Here is a 17,355-nt window from a genome sequence, read left to right on the forward strand (position 1 = left end):
CCTCGGTTCGATCCCCCAAACCAGGAGCTATTTCTGAGCTCATAGCCAGGAGTAACCCCAGAGCGTCAATGGGTGTGGCCCAAAAACAAAAAAACAAAAACAAGGCCCTAATCGTGATTCCATATTTCTCACATGGCCTCTAAGCTAAGCTTTATTCAGTGGGCTCCATCAGCTACCCTACAAGCACCCTCCCTCAGTCTGAGCTCTCCCCTCTCCCCAGGCAACCCCTTAATTACCAACCACGGACCCCCTCCCAGCTGTGGGTGGGTCTCACCATCCAGGTGAGATTAGCATATGGTATTGGCGGGAGGGGTAATACACCTCCTGCAGGCAAAACCAAATTTACTTCATATTGTTTATTACAACACAGAAGCAAATAAAATGATCAAAACTTAGATCAGTAAGAGTCACTTTGAAATGATTGCTCTCCATGGTATTACTGAAGGCCGGAGGACCGACTGGGTTGTGGTTAGTGCTAGTTGAACTCCTGTGTTGCTATTGGACTTCCCCACCTGGTTTCTGCTGTGAAACTTTCCCGTCAGGATTGCTGTGATCCTTCTGGGCTGACACTACTTGGAAACTTAGTGGCTGCACTGTCCAGGACCTGTAGATCTGGAACAATTTGGTGGCTTGGCAGTTAGATGCGGTATGTTGCAGAGCTGGGCTGTTTCTGTGGGCAGGTGTTGGGGTTTGGTGGGCTGCTGTGGTCTCCGGCAGAAAGGGGACTCTACCCACCTCTGCTTGAAGAAGGCCCCAGTTTTTCAGTTGGACCATACTGCCTGGGGAGAGTGGGCACATCCTTTCTTTGTGGCACTTCCAGGATCCGGGCTGTTGTTCAGCGGGAGGGAAGACAGCAAGTGTGGATAGGGCTGGGGTGGTGTGTAGATGACCATTTTTACCATGATGTCCATGCTTATTTACTTTTCTGCCTTTTGTTGAGTACAAGTTTTTGATTTATTGGTGAGTTTGTCTGATTAACACTACGGTAGTCATTCCACAGGGAAATGAAATAGTTGCTTTCTGTAACTTTGAATCTCCATGTGGTCCAGAATAAGGAACAAGGTACTTAGGCAGTGCCTGAGCAGGCAGTGAACCCCAGTTGTATGTTTAAAACAGTGGAGTTTGGGGGGGCAGGAAAAAAAAGTGGAGTTTGAGTGGGATTTTGACCCAGGAGGGAGGCTGGGAATGTGACCCTGGCTAGAGGCTCATTTCTAAGTGGGCTTGGAACTTGTGCCAGAGCTTACGGCCTGTCCATCTCAGCATTTTTCCATAGCCACCCTCAGACAGAGCTATGCTGGATGGTTGGATAGTCTTCTCCAGCTTTCTGTTTCTGCTCAGATCTGTGTGGCCTTTGAGCTGAGGAAGCCTGGTCCTCAGATTTTAAAGGGGGAGTGAGTAGTCTCCAGTATGATAATAGGCGGAGACAACTTTCTGTAAGATTTTATTTGCCTCATTAAACATTTTTTTTTTTTTTTTGGTTTTCTATGTGGGAGGGGTGGCACACTCAGCTATACTCAGGGTTTATTCCTGGCTCTGCACTCAGGAATCACTCCTGGTGGGTTTCAGGGATTGTATGGGGTGCTGAGGATAGAATCTGGATTGGCTGTATGCATGGCAAAATCCCATCCACTGTTTTAGCTCTCCAGTCCCTGTCTGTATTTTCAGGTGCTGCTAATGTAGTAAGTAGCCTGTGCAGTTCTTCCGATACAGATCCCTTCAGCTATATTAGAAGTTACAGTGGGGGCCCATAGAGAGAGCACAGCGATAGGGCATTTACCTTGCAAGCAGCCGCAGATCCGGGACAGACAGTGGTTCCAGTCCCAGCATTTCATATAATCCCCCCGCCCCCACACATATCTGCCAAGAACAATTTTTTTTTCTTTTTTTTTTAAGAGACAGAATCTCTGGGGCCAGAGAGATAGCATGGAGGTAAGGCTTTTGCTTTTCATGCAGAAGAACGGTGGTTCGAATCCCGGCATCCCATATGGTTCCCTGTGCCTACCAGGGGCGATTTCTGAGCCTAGAGCCAGAAGTAACCTCTGAGCGCTGCTGGGTGGGACCCAAAAACCAAAACCAAAACCAAAACCCAAAAAAAAAAAAAAAAAGAGACAGGATCTCATTATGTTGCCCAGGCTGGAGTGCAGTGGCTATTCTCAGGCACGATCTCACTACTGATCAGCATAGGAACTTTGACCTGCTCAGTTTCCGACCTGGGCCTGTTCTCCCCTCCCTAGGCAACCTGGTGGTTCCCCGCTCTCGGGGTGGGTCCACCATATTGATGCTGAATTTAGTGCCGACACCCCCGATTGGCATAGCACACTGCAGCCCAGAACTCCTGGACTCAAGCGATCCTCCGGTCTCAGCCTCCCGAGTAGCTGGGACTACAGACCAGTGCCACCACACCCGGCAAGAGCAATTTCTGAGCACAGAGCCAGGAGTAACTCCTGAGTACCGCAGGGTGTCACCCAAAAACATTAAACAAACGAAAAAGAAGTAACAGTGGGCTTAAGAAAAATAACGGGGCTGGAGCCATAGCATAGTGGGGAGAGAATTTGCCTTGCATATGGCTGACCTGGGTTCTAGGTTCATTCCCTATACCCCTTTAGTTCCCTGAGCACCATCAGGTGTGGCTCCAAATACAAATATAAATAAACACAGTATTTGTGGAGCTGGAGTAATAACAACTGGTAGAGTGTCTTGCATGCAGCCTATGGGGGTTTCATCCCCGGCATTTCATATGGTCCCCCAAGCCTGCCAAGAATGATTTCTGAGTGCAGAGTCAGGAATTAGCCCCATGAGTACTCTTGGGTGTGGCCCTTAAACCCCAACAAACAAACAAATATAGTATTTGTGCTTCTCACACATAATGGGTACCTACTAGTTAGTTTTTGTTGTTGTTGTTGTTGTTTTTGTTTTTGGGTCACACCTGGCTGTGCTCAGGAGTTACTCCTGGCTCTATGCTCAGAAATTGCTCCTGGCAGGCACGGGGGACCATATGGGGTACTGGGATTCAAACCACCATTCCTCCTGGATCAGCTGCATGCAAGGCAAATGCCCTACCTCTGTGCTATCTCTTCGGCCCCCTACTATTTAGTGTCTATTTGTTTTTCTAATTTGGAAGGGTTGGACACACCTCTGTAAGGCTCATGCCCTTCCTGCTGTGCTATAGTCCCAACCCCTAATTTACTACCTTTTTAAAAGTGTCTGGGGGGTCACAGACTTCAAAGACTTGAGAGCCCATTTGGAGTGGGGATGGCACCAGGGCCCCTGCATGCTAAATGTGTACTCCAGCCCTTTGAACCACTCAGTGCAGCCCGGGGCAGGTCCTCACAAGCCCTACAATTCTCTAAAAGGGTATGGCCAAGGGCCGGAGAGATAGCACAGCTGTAGGGCTTTTGTGTTGCACGTGGCCCAACCCTGGACAGACCCCATATAGTTCAGCTGAGCCTGCCAGGAGTGATTTCTGAGCAGAATCAGGAATAATCCCTTAGCACTGCTGGGTTTGACCACCCTCCTCCCCCCAAAAAAAGGGTAAGGCCTGTGTGTTGGCAGCATCACTGAACTTGTCTTAGCAGTAGTGAGTTTGGGGAGCCCTGGGTTGAGTTGTCCTTTGTCTCTAGAGGAGGTGAGGGAGGAAGGGGTTGGGCAGTTCAGCACATGTTCACACCTTGTCCTTTTTTCTTTTAGAAAGAAAGAACTCTTGGCTACCAAGAAAGACCGTGTGAACCACTGTCTGACAATATGTGAGAACATAGTGGCACAATCTCTCAGGTGAGTAAGCAGCTCCAAGTCTTCTTTCTTTTTTTTTTTGGTTTTTGGGTCACACCCGGCAGTGCTCAGGGGTTACTCCTGGCTCTACGCTCAGACATTGCCCCTGGCAGGCAAGGGGGATCTTATAGGATGCCGGGATTCAAACCACCATCCTTCTGCATGCAAGGCAAACACCACCTCCATGCTATCTCTTCGGCCCCTATTTCTAAGCCTTCTGTGAAGAGAGAGACTCCATACAGTTTTTCAATCTTCATGGACTAGAATCTTCTGTGTCCTTTGTCTTTTGGAAAAATCCAAAGAAAGTAGTCTCTCCTTACTTATGAAGCAAAGCTATGAGGCTGCTATTTGTAATTGCAATCATAACATAAGTATAATAATCCAGCATTTGCAGCTATGGTTATAGGGCAGCATGTTTCTGTTTCACAGGCATCCTGGATAATGGATGGATTCTTTTAAATGATCCTTTGGTATTTGTTTAGGTATCGCAGTCATTAGAACAGTGGAAGACTGTCCCATTGGTCCTGCTCTCATTTATTTGGTTTTGGCCCACATCCTATAGTGCTGAGGGCTTACTCCTAGTTCTGTGCTCAATGATTCTTGGGGGATCATATGGGACACTTGATACTGCTTTGGGAGTCATATGGGATGCTGGGGATTAACCTGGGTCAGATGGTGCATGGCTGGTGCCCTCCCTGCTGTCTTGACACTCCAGGCTCTTTCTCTCTCTCCACTTTTCCAGCTGTGGTGGATAGGCAGTAGTGTAGACTTCTTTCTGACAGGTGCTCTGGTGATTTCTGACTGTTGCCCGTTGGATTCATCATACCCTTTTCCTTTTTCCTTATGTTTACCGGGGGATAAAGAATGTTTCTGAAGTAAACAGTCTTGACTTTAATACTGACAGAAACTGGGTGACTTGCTTGTTTGTTTATTGTTTGTTTGTTTTGGGGGCCACAAAGGGCAGCTCTTAGTGGTTACTCCTGGCTCTGTGCTCAGAAATTACTCCTGGCAGGCTTGGGGGACCATATGGGATGCTGGGGATCAAACCCAAATCAGCTGCATGCACAGCAAATGTCTAACCACTGTACCATCTCTCTGGTCCCTAATTAAAAACTTTTTTTGGGGGGGGGGGTCACACCATCAGCTCTCGGGTTACTCCTAACTCTATGCTCAGAAATCGATCCTGGCAGGCTTGGTGGGGGGCATATGGAATGCTGGGATTTGAACCACCGTCCTTCTGCATGCAAGGCAAATGCTCTACCTCTATGATATCTCTCTGGCCCCTAATTAATATATTTTTAATTGAATCACCTTGAGATACAGTTATAAAGAGTTTGATGGTGGAATTTCAGTCATATAGTATCTTAACATCCATTCTTTTACCAGTCTATTTCCCATTGCCAATGTCCTAGTTTCTCTCCCCCTGCCTGCATCTATAGCAGACATCTCTCTCTTTCTGTCTCTCTCTCTTCCTCCCCTCTATTCTTTCTCTTCCTTTTCCTCCCCCCTCTTTTTTTTTTTTTTGGTTTTTGGGCCACACCCTGTGACGCTCAGGGGTTACTCCTGGCTATGCGCTCAGAAGTTGCTCCTGGCTTCTTGGGGGACCATATGGGACACCGGGGGATCGAACCGCGGTCCGTCCTAGGCTAGCGCAGGCAAGGCAGGCACCTTACCTCCAGCGCCACCGCCCGGCCCCTAAAGAAATTGCTTTTGGCAGGCTCAGGGGACTATATGGGATGCCGAGGATTGAACCCAGGTCTGTCCTGGGTCAGCCACAGGCAAGGCAAATGCCCCTACCATTGTGCTATCTCTCTGGTCTATCCCCCCTCTTTTTTTTAAAATTAATATCTTTATTTAAACACCTTGATTACAAATACGATTGCAGTTGGGTTTCAGTCATGCAAAGAACACCCCCCTTCACCAGTGCAACATTCCCATCACCAATGTCCCACATCTCCCTCCTCCCCACCCCACCCCCGCCTGTACTCTAGACAGGCTTCTACTTCCCTCGTTCATTCACATTGTTAAGGTAGTTCTCAACGTAGTTATTTCTCTAACTGCACTCATCACTCTTTGTGGTGAGCTTCATGTTGTGAGCTGGACCTTTCAGCCCTTTTCCCCCCCTCTTGCTCCTCATTTTTGACTCTGGTTTGCAATGTTACTGATATGTGTATCACTTTTATCTCCTTTTAGCATTCAGTTCTTGTCCAGAGTGGTTGTTTCCAATAATGCTCATTGTCATTGTGGTCTACCTTAACTGTGCATCTTTCTACCATGTACCATGGATCTGTTGTCTTGGCCCTCGTCTCTATTTCCTTTGGGTATTATTACCATACTTCTTTTTCATACCTCACACATGAATGTGATTCTCTTACTTTTGTTTTGTTTTTGGGTTAACGCTCAGGGTTTCCTCCTGGCTATGCACGCAGAAATCACTCCTGGCTTAGGGGGACCATATTGGGACGCCGGGCTATCTAACTGCGGTCCATCCCAGGCTAGTGCTTACAAGGCAGATGCCTTATCTCTAGCGCCACTGTTCCGGCCCCTGATTCCCTTACTTTTAATGTTCTCTGCGTGTATGCTTTATACTTGCATTATGACTTCGTATGCTGTATTTCACTTGTGTTCAGCTTGGTTGAGCATTTGGGAAATATTTTGTTTGATTTATAGACATATTATGGGGCAATAGGAAATAAAAGACAAGAGTGCAAAAATTAGAAAAAAATTTAAGTTAGTATGGTGTTGTAGAAGAATGCTGATAAAAAGGGGTGAAACAATTGACTTCTCTCCCAGCTCCTTCAAAGCAGGAAGTTTTGGCTAAACTGACCTCCTTAGAGTCTCCCTGGCATCATGAGTGGAGACCCTTCTGTGTGGTAATTTGGGACTATGCTCTTTTTTTTTTTTTGGTTTTTGGACCACACCCATTTGACGCTCAGGGGTTACTCTTGGCTATGTGCTCAGAAATCGCCCCTGGCTTGGGGGGACCATATGGGACGCCGGGGGATCGAACCGCGGTTTCCTTGGCTAGCTCTTGCAAGGCAGACACCTTACCTCCAGCGCCACCTACCTAGCCCCAATGGGACTATGCTCTTAACTCCTGCCTCTGTGGGGCCCAGCCTATGTAGTGTCCACGGCCCTATATTGGTGCCCACGGTACTGTGTTGTTGCCCATTACTTTAGCCTGGCTTGACTCGCCCCGTCTGCACCAGTTCCTTCTCTTTCAGGGTGCAGTGTGATCTCTAGTGTGAGCCCTTGTCTTTAGATGCATTTTGTTTCATGAAGATTCCCAGTGCAGTTGATGGAGTGTCTGCTGAGAACCGCAAACTGGTGACATATCAGAAGATTGATTTGTGGTTCAGTTTGCTGTCTTACATCAGAATCACTTCACATGAAAGGTACATGAGTGTACCTTTCCTGTTTGAGAGAGTAATGCTGAGATTCTTAGGCCTTTCTTGGAGGAACATTCAGGAAATGATTTTTATGGACTCGAGAAGTCGGCTCTTCTCCAGATGAGAGAACAAGTTTGCTGTTAAGGGAGTCTCCACCTTTTGCAGGGTTTTCTTTCTTTCCTCTCTTTCTCTTTCTCTTTCTCTTTCTCTTTCTCTTTCTCTTTCTCTTTCTCTTTCTCTTTCTCTTTCTCTTTCTCTCTTTCTCTTTCTCTTTCTCTTTTTCTCTTTGTCTTTCTCTTTCTCTTTCTCTTTCTCTCCCTCCCTCCCTCCCTCCCTCCCTCCCTCCCTCCCTCTCTCCCTCCCTCCCTCCCTCTCTTCCTCCCTCCCTCTCTCCCTCCCTCCCTCATTCTCTCTCCCTCTCTCTTTCTCTCTCAGTACTTTTTTGTTTGTTGGCTTCTTGGTTTTTGAGTCACACTCAGTTGATGCTCAGGAGTTATTTCTGGCTGTGCTCTGGGGGATTGAACCCAGGTCAGCTGTGTGCAAGGCAAGCACTGTTCTCACTGTGCCACCACTCTGGCTCCTTTTGAGGCTTTTTTTTTTTTTTTTTTTGGTCACACCCGGCAGCGCTCAGGGTTCACTACTGGCTTGACGCTCAGAAATCGTTTCTGGCAGGCTTGGGGGACCATATGGGATGCTGGGATTTGAATCACTGTCCTTCTGTGTCTAAGACAAATGCCCTACCGCTGTGCTGTCTCTCCAGCCCCCATTGAGGACTTTTTTTTTTTTTTTTTTTTTTTTTTTGGTTTTTGGGCCACACCCGGTAACGCTCAGGGGTTACTCTCGGCTATGTGCTCAGAAGTTGCTCCTGGCTTGGGGGACCATATGGGACACCGGGGGATCGAACCGCGGTCCGTCCAAGGCTAACGCAGGAAAGGCAGGCACCCTACCTTTAGCGCCACCGCCCGGCCCCTAGGAGGACTTTTTTTTTTTTTTTTTTTTTTTTTTTTTTTTTTTTATGTTTTTGGCCACACTTGGTAACGCTCAGGGGTTACTCCTGGCTATTCGCTCAGAAGTCACTCCTGGCTTGGGGTCCATATGGGATGCTGGGGGATTGAACCGCGGTCCATCCTAGGCTAGCGCTGCCAAGGCAGACACCTTACCTCTAGCGCCTCCATGCCAGCCCTGAGGACTTTTTTTTAAACATTGCTGGATATGGTGTAAAGTTGAGGTTGCCCTCTGGGTACTATTCCCACGCTGAAGAGGCCTGAAATTCTGAATGTCCTTTGTTTCTGGCCTGAGCCTGTGTGTTCATCACTGTGACTTGCTATTGTAGGATTACAGGCAGTATGAGGGGTGGGACTGCTGCAAGACCAGTTGTGACCATGAGCCATGAACAGCAGCCTTGTTGGGCTGTGTGATGGTGCATGGTGCTCCTGGTACTGGGACGTCAGCTTCCTGTTTGTGTTTATTCAGCTTCTCTCTTCTTTGACTGCATTTTGCCACCTGGGCCAGGACAGCAAAACAGGGTCTCACGTTTTGCTTGCTCTTTTGTTTTTGTTTTTGTTTTTGGGTCACCTTTGTCAGTGCTCAAGACTTACTGTTGGTTCTGTGCTCAGGGATTACTCCGGGCAGGCTCAGGAACCGTAGGGTTTGTGGAAGATAGAACTGAGTCAGCTACATGCAAGGCAAGTGCCTTCTCCACTGTCCTATGGCTCCTTTCCTGGGCTTCCTCTTCGAGCCTCTGCTTTCCCTTGAGCACGTTTTACACTTGCTTGTCCCTGTTTCTTTGCTTATTTCCTTTTTGGAGATGCCTGTGTTCTCTCTCGAATACTTTTATCCTCTTTCTCTCCTCTCACATCCTTGTAAGCAAATTTTTTTTTGTTTGTTGTTGTTTGTTTTGTTTTTGGGTCACACCTGGCAGTGCTCAGAGGTTACTCCTGGCTCTGCACTCAGAAATTGCCCCTGGCAGCCATGGGGAACCATATGGGACGCCGGGATTCGAACCACCATCCTTCTGCATGGAAAGCAAAGCTGCCTTGCTTCTCTCTCTCTCTCTCTCTCTCTCTCTCTCTCTCTCTCTCTCCTCTCTCTCTCCTCTCTCTCCTCTCTCTTTCTCTCTCTCTCTCTCTCCTCTCTCTCCTCTCTCTTTCTCTCTCTCTCTCTCTCTCTCTCTCTCCTCTCTCTCTCTCTCTCTCTCTCTCTCTCTCTCTCTCTCTCTCTCTCTCTCTCTCTCTCTCTCGTCTTTCTAAGCTGTGAAAAAGCCAAAGATCCTGGCCTGGAGCATGGTTAAAGCAAAGTCAGAAACAGTAGATAGAGCCACACTGAGAAATTGATATAAGGTTCCCAGAATATTTGGGGTTGGGGTTCTCCCGTGCAATACTGAGGGAACATGCAGTGCCAGATGTGGAACAGAGGGCCTCTGCATGCCAGAGCATCCTCCTCGAAGTATCTTTTTCCCCTGGTTCTTATTGCGGCAAAATAGTAAACACTATAAAAGCTGCCAGAGGGAGCCAGAGACATAGTATCATAGTACAGCAGGGAGGGTCCTTGCCATGCACATGGTTGACCCAGACTTGCACGTTGTCCCTGGCATCCTATATGCTTTCCCCCTTCCCCTGAGCCCTGCCAAGATTAATCCCTGAGCATGAGCCAGGAGTAACTGCTGGACATCTCTGGGTGTGGCCCCACCAAAATAAAGAAATAGGGCCAGGGCCTGAGTGCAGTCAGGGGTAAATCCCAAGCATTGCTGAGTATGGCCCAAAACCAAAGCAAAACTACAAGAACAAAACAACCAAAGAAACCTCTAAACATAGAACATCCCATCTTGAGAGAGCAGAAGTATCTGGGATTTAAGTCTATGAGTAGTGTCTTAGCCTTCTGTTACTGTTGTTTGTTTTTTAGTCACACTCATCAGTGCTCAGGTAGCTCCTTGTGGAACTCCAGAGACACCCTGTGTGATGCTGGAAGTGAATTGATGTTGGCCAGTGCCTTCTCCTTGTCCTCTCTCCAGCCTTTTTAGATTTGAGAAGAGTGAATCTCTCAGTCCCTCTGCTGTACTGTGTTGCTCGCTGCTGTGGGATGCTCCTAAGCTGAGAAGCTGCAGAATTCTCCTGAGTCCTGGGCACCTTTCATTTTTGTCTTCCTTTCTTTTGGGGCCCTTCTGGGCTGTGACACTTTATCTTCTTTTTTCCCTCAGAAATTCTCCAGAATTTCAGAAGCTCCTGGGCATTGCCATGGAGCTCTTCCTGCTGTGTAGTGATGACGCCGAGTCAGATGTGAGGATGGTGGCTGATGAATGTCTCAACAAAGTCATAAAGGTCTGTTCTCTGCGTGTGCTGGGATCCAGCACCAGCGCATGGACCCACTGTGGCACTTGGATTTAGGTTTCATTCATTTTCATGTGATAACTGGGACTGTACATTTAGTGGCTAGGCTTGCTGCAGCTTTGCTGTGCCTTTGGGGATCCAAACAGCAGTGCCTCTGGGCTGACTTATATCCCCAAGGCCAATACTCCATGGATCCGGAAGGAGGAGGGAGCCCTGGAATGTATGCAGGGTCATTTCTGGTGCAAGGTTGGGGGTGTTTGTGCCAAGTCAAATCAGTTGCTGAACTGTCTGCCCTTTACTCTGCACTCAGGGCTCACTCTTTGCAGTGCTTGGAGGTTCCTTGGCAGTGCTGGATCAAACCTAGTTTTGGCCACTATCTGGCCCTGTGTGGGTCAGGATGTGACTTACACTGTTAGTTGGGGAGTAGGGTCAGTGTACCAAATCTGGGAAGGGAGATGGGGAAGTAGAGTGGGTGGCAATGACTGGGAGGTCTCCTTGACTCTGCTTTCTTCCTGGTCCTTTCCATTGCCCAGTGCCCTCTGCTGGCCATCACCAGATATGAAGTCTTTCCTCTGTGAGTGCTGCTTTTGGCTTTGGCCATCTATCCTTGGTCTTCCCACTTGTCTCTGGAGGGCTTCCAAATGGTGCTCAAGTGACCCATTACAGCTTTTGGCCATCTAGACCAGAGGACTTCTAGGGCTAAACTGGGGGAGCATTTCATGATTTTTATGAAATGTAGTTTTTCATTGTTATAAATGTAACATTCTCTATGTTTTCTTTCTTAATGTGTACTTTATTTATTTTTGGTTTTTTGGGCCACACCAAGTGACGCTCAGGGGTTACTCCTGGCTATGCATTTAGAAATTGCTCCTGGTTGGGGGAGCATATGGGACACCAGGGAATCGAACCATGGTCCAACCCAAGTTAGCACGTGCAAGGTAGATGCCCTACCACTTGCACCACCACTCCAGCCCCCTCTGTAAGGTTTTTGGTTAGCACCAGTGGTGGTGCTGCTTCTTTTTTTTTTTTTTTTAACTTGATTGATTGGTTTTTAGGCCACACCCAGCTGTGCTTAGGGGTTACTCTGGGCTCGACACTCAGAAATCACCCTGTTGAGGCTGGAGACTTAGCACAGCAGTAGAGCATTTGCCTTGCACACAGCTAATCCAGGATGTACGGTGGTTTGAATTCTGGCATCCCATATGGTCCCCTGTGCCTGACAGGAGTGATTTCTGAGTGGAGAGGCAGGAGTAACTTCTAAGTGCTGCCAGGTGTGATGTGAGAGAGAAAGGGAAGGAGAGAGGGAGGGAGGGAGGGAGGGAAAGGAAGGAAGGAAGGAAGAAAATAAGGAAAGGAAGGAAAGAAAGAAGGAAAGGAAGGAAAGGAAAGAGAGAGGAAGGAAAGAAAGAAAGAAAGACAAAGAAAGGAAGGAAGAGAAAGAGAGAAAGAAAAGAAAGAAGCAAAGAGAGAAAGAAAGGAAGGAAAGAAGGGAGCAAATGCCCTACTGCTGTGCTATCTCTCTGGCCCCAGTGGTGCTTCTTGGTATTGTGCTCAGTCAGGCATTGCCCAGTGCTCCTGTCTTTATGAGCAAGTAACCCAAGCCTCTAATTCCAGAGCTTCCTGTATACAGGCATTTCTATCTTCCTAAAGTCCTTCTACTTTGATGCCAGCTTGCATTCTTCGTACTGTTCTGAACTTCCTGTGAAACTGTGACTGTATTGTGAGCTTATTTCTGGGCTATGATTTCAGGCGCTGATGGACTCCAACCTCCCACGGCTACAGCTCGAGCTTTATAAGGAAATAAAAAAGGTAGGTTCATGACCCCGCTGAAATGGGGGCTCTTCACGACTCTTCTTCCCACCAAAATGGGGCTTCCCATTGCTCTTTGTTTTGTTTGGTCTTCGGGCTACATCCGGTGAAGTTTAGGGCTTACTTCAGGCCCTGTGCTCAAGGATCATTCTTGACGGAGCTTGAGGGGGGACTGTGTGGGATGATGGAGATTGAACCTGGGTCTGTTGTGTGCAAGGTAAAAGCCCATCCTATTATGTTATGGCTCCAGTCCCTCCTTAGGACTCTTATTCCTACTGAAAATGGCTCATCAGAACTGTCAGCTTCCCTTTCCTGGAAGTGTGATTGGCTGAGTAATGCATTGCTTTGCTTTCCTGAATGAGATAGGATGAGAAGTTTTAAGTGATCAATTGTTATGTTAATAATAAAATATAAAGTCTAATGCCCAACGCGTCTGGGTGAGGCCTTCCTTGGCAAGGCGATGTAGCCCTTTCTGCTGGCAGGTCTGGAGATTCAGGGTAACGGTGGAGAAATAATTTCACAGGCAGTCAATTAAGTTTCAGGAATAAGACAGCTTAATTTCACGGCACTCTCTGCCATGTGCATTTCCTAACATGGTTTCTATGCTAAGCCTTTTCCAAGCAGCTTCTTGTTTGTTCCTGTGGATCTTTCTGCCTGTTTCCCTTTTAGCTGCTCCTCATGCTTCCTTGCTACCTTTCTTTCTCCCCTTTCCTCCTCTAGCCAGCATCTGATATTCCTTTTTTTTTTTTTTTTTTGGTTCTGGTTTTTGGTTTTTGGGCCACATCCGTCAGGGGTTCCTCCTCCTGGTTCTATGCTCAGAAATCACTCCTGGCAGGCTCGGGGGACCATATGGGATGCCGGATTCGAACCACCGACCTTCTGCATGCTAGGCAAACGCCTTATCTCCATGCTATCTCTTTGGCCCCAGCATCTGATATTCTTTATTCCAAACAGCAGACCCCTCCCAGGTGTGGGTGGGTCTGACCATTCAAGTGATATTAACATAAGGCATTGGGGAGGGGTAACCTCACAATCAATTTTTTAAAGCTATTTTTTCTTTTTTTGGGGGTGGCCCACACCCAGTGGCATTCAGGGTTACTCTGTGCACTCAGAAATTGTTCTGAGCATCGAAATCGGGTTGGCCATGTGCAAGGCAAAAAAATACCTGCTGTGCTATTGCTCCCGTCACAAAATGATACTTTTTTTTCTGTTTTTGAGTCATGCCTGTAAGTACTAAGGGTTGCTCCTGGATCTTTGGTCAGAAATCACTTCTGACAGACTCAGGGATGGATCATATGGGATGCTGGAGGTTGAACCCAGGTTGGCTGTGTGCAGGGCAAATACTCTACCCTCTGTGCTTGGGCCCCCAATTTCTTGTAGCTTTAACGTTGCTTTAACAATCCTGGGTTTATCGGAAAACATGGGTCTGGAAGAAATGCCGACATAGGAAATAATCCACACCAGTTTAAGAGATAAAACAGGCTCAGGACCTTTGACCACAAGCTACCTGCAAGCAGGCAAAGGGCACTGGCAGGTAGACAGACAAACTGTAGAACTAAAATTGGGAGAAGTCTCTGAACTGAGATCTTTATTGGGAAGAGTAGGAGCACCCCTTGGGTTCTTCCCACCCAGGTGGGACAAATACATGCAAAGAAAGAAGTCTTCCTAATTAGACCTTGATGTTAAAGGGCTTACTCATTTAAGTGCCATTTCTCTTTAAAATAGACAGTGAGAATGACCACAGCTTCTGTTTATGGGACATTTCCTTGGTGACCAGTACTACAATTAACTTAACTATTGTCTCTATTTATGTTGTTCTGGGGCCACACTCTTTTTTTTTTTTTTTGGTTTTTGGGCCACACCCGGTAACGCTCAGGGGTTACTCCTGGCTATGCGCTCAGAAGTCGCTCCTGGCTTGGGGGACCATATGGGACGCCGGGGGATCGAACCGCGGTCCGTCTCCTAGGCTAGCGCAGATAAGGCAGGCACCTTACCTCCAGCGCCACCGCTACACTCTTGATATTACTCCTGGTTCTGCACTCAGCATTTAACACCTGGCAGCACTTGGGGGATCATCTGTGTTGCTGGTGATTGAACCCTGGTTGGCCACGTGCAAAGTCAGCAACTCCCCTACATCAGGATGTCTCTGGCCCTCTGATGTTCTCTTATTCAATCCTTCAGAATGGCGCTCCTCGGAGCCTGCGTGCTGCCCTGTGGAGGTTTGCTGAGCTGGCACACCTGGTCCGGCCCCAGAAATGCAGGTGGGTCATACCTTGTTCGGGCTCGTCACTCCTTTCTTGATGGTGGTGGGGTTGCTCCCAGGATTCCATGGTTTCAGCTCAGCAACTTAAATGTGTTCCCTGACCTCTAGCTGTGGCTGTCTACCATGTCCTCCAAGTTACAGCTTGGAGTTGTTTTTTTTTTAGTACTTACAAACAGACACAATCTCATATTTGTTGGTTGGGGTTTGTTGTGTGTCATTTCCCCTCTCAGTCTTGGCAGTGTTCTTCACTATCCTACTGCATAGCACCAGAGTATCTTGTGTATCCTCTATTGCCAAAAAGACTGCTGAGCTGCAACCTCTGTGGCTGCTGAGAGAAGTGGGAGGAGGTACCTTGCCCATTTCCTGGGGATCTTAGGGCCAGAAACATGACACAGAGGTTTAGACACTGACCTGGCATACAGCAGACCCTAGTTCTATTCTCAGGCACTTCCTCAGGACCATAGTCCCACCAACACATCAGGAGTGTTGTCTAAATACAGGGCCAGGAGCATCCTCAGTGCAACCCCCAGAACTCGAGAATGGGCAGCTCAAACCATGTGGGAGTGTATCAGGATTTGTGTGTAGAGAAGTGAACCAGTCCTGTTCCTTGTTTCCTTCCTTCTCATGGAGCAGGGTGATCCTGAGCTTTAGACTTTGGGTACTACTGGTACTCACTCTACCCTCAGCCACTTCCCTGATCCTGAGCCTCAGCTGACTACAGACACTGGGCATATGGTGAGCATGTGTTGCCAGGGGTCTGATGTGATTCAGTATTTGTATTTATTAATATAGGCTCACCACAGCTCTCTGAAATACTTTGGGAGTGGACGGGCTGAGCACACTTCTGGTGTCACAGGAACACAGGTGTGAACATGAGCAGCATCCTGCCAGGCCACCCCTCCCCTTCCCAGTCCGAAGATGTTCTTTCCATAGTCCTTTATTTTCCTGAGAAGATTATTGTTTTGTTTTGATTTTGTTTGTCTTGGGGTCACAACCGGTGACGCTCAGGGGTTACTCCTGACTATGTGACCATGCACTCAGCACTCAGAAATCGCTCCTGGCTTGGGGGGACCATATGGGATGCCAGGGATTGAACTGAGGTCCATCCTGGGTCAGCCGCATGCAAAGCAAGTGCCCTACCACTGTGTTATCGCTCCGGCCCCAAGATTTTTATTTATTTTTTTTGGTTTTTGGGCCACACCCGGCATTGCTCAGGGGTTACTCCTGGCTCTCTGCTCAGAAATAGCTCCTGGCAGGCACGGGGGACCATATGGGACACCGGGACTCGAACCAACCACCTTTGGTCCTGGATCGGCAGCTTGCAAGGCAAAGGCCGCTGTGCTATCTCTCCGGGCCCAGATTATTGTATTTTTTGAAGCAACAAAGTGACCGTAAGAATTATGAATGAGGGCCCGGAGAGATAGCACAGCGGTGTTTGCCTTGCAAGCAGCCGATCAGGACCTAAGGTGGTTGGTTCGAATCCCGGTGTCCCATATGGTCCACTGTGCCTGCCAGGAGCAATTTCTGAGCACCGCTGGGTGTGACCCAAAAACCAAAAAAAAAAAAAAAAAAAAAAAAAGAATATGAATGAGTATACGAAATGATTGTCTTTCAAATGATTCCTGAGTTAAAAGCCAGTAGTAACCCCTGAGGACCCCTGAGTATAGCTTATAAATACAAAAACAACAACCACAAACATGAGAACTGCATAAAGGGCTGGATGGAGTATACCCTTTACATATGGGAGCTCCAGATTTGATTCCTGGCACTAAATGTCCTCCAAGCATAGCTGAAGTGAACAAAAAAGTACATCAGAAAACATGATTGGAGGCCTGGAATGTGTCTATGGTGGAATGCATTTTTCTTTTTTTTTTTTTGGAGGGGGTCACACCGACAGTGCTCAGAGATTACTCCTGGCTCTATGCTCAGAAATTGCTCCTGGATGGCCTGGAGAGATAGCATGGAGGTAAGGGGTTTGCCTTGCATGCAGAAGGACGGTGGTTCGAATCTCAGATCCCATATGATCCCCTGAGCCTGCCAGGAACGATTTCTGAGCCTAGAGCCAGGAGTAACCCCTGAGCGCTGACCCAAAAACCAAAAAAAAAAAAGAAAGAAAGAAAGAAAGAAAGAAAGAAAGAAAGAAAGAAAGAAAGACAATAAATTGCTGCTGGCAGGCTTGGGGAACCATATGGGATGCCTGGATTCGAATCACTGTCCTTCTGCATACAAAGCAAACGGTCTACCTCCATGCTATCTCTCCAGCCCCAGAATGCATTTTTCTTAAGTGTGAAACTCTAGGCTCACACCTTGAGCCATACGAATAAAATTCAGACTTCTCACCCAGAAGTCTGTCGCCAACTGCTGACACCACAGGTTTGCACTGTCCTGGAAAGGCCCACAAACCCACCTCAGTTTGCTTATCACCTATGTGCACCTCTTTTTGCCACCATATGGCGCCAGTCACATACAGGTACTATTTAGGGCAATGGTCCTCAAACTACGGCCCGTGGGCCACATATTGTATTTATTCCCATTTTGTTTCTTCACTTCTAAATAAGATATATATATATATATATATGTATATATATATATATATAAAAATTTGTTCATAATTTTTGTTTTTACTATAATCTGGCCCTCCAACAGTCTGAAGGACAGTGAACTGGACCCCTGTTTAAAAAGTTTGAGGACCCCTGAAATTTTAGGCCTTGCAAGGGGGAGGCATGCCCTGCAGGGGCTTGTTAGGCTTTTGAACAAAAGACTATAATGTTTTTTCCTAGCTACATTTTCCTTAAATTAA

General features: G+C 47.5%; 1 protein-coding gene across 1 annotated transcript in view; it reads left to right on the forward strand.

Annotated features, from left to right (window-relative positions):
- HTT (huntingtin) overlaps window positions 1-17,355 on the forward strand; it is a 121,724-nt gene that overhangs the window by 20,448 nt on the left and 83,921 nt on the right. Inside the window, exons 2-5 of the mRNA XM_049789694.1 lie at window positions 3,688-3,771; window positions 10,354-10,474; window positions 12,233-12,292; window positions 14,474-14,553. Of these exons, the coding sequence (XP_049645651.1) occupies window positions 3,688-3,771; window positions 10,354-10,474; window positions 12,233-12,292; window positions 14,474-14,553 (345 nt within the window). The remainder of the gene's footprint in view (window positions 1-3,687; window positions 3,772-10,353; window positions 10,475-12,232; window positions 12,293-14,473; window positions 14,554-17,355) is intronic.

This window comes from Suncus etruscus, chromosome 16 (genome assembly GCF_024139225.1).
Source record: "Suncus etruscus isolate mSunEtr1 chromosome 16, mSunEtr1.pri.cur, whole genome shotgun sequence".
NCBI classification, from domain to species: domain Eukaryota; kingdom Metazoa; phylum Chordata; class Mammalia; order Eulipotyphla; family Soricidae; genus Suncus; species Suncus etruscus.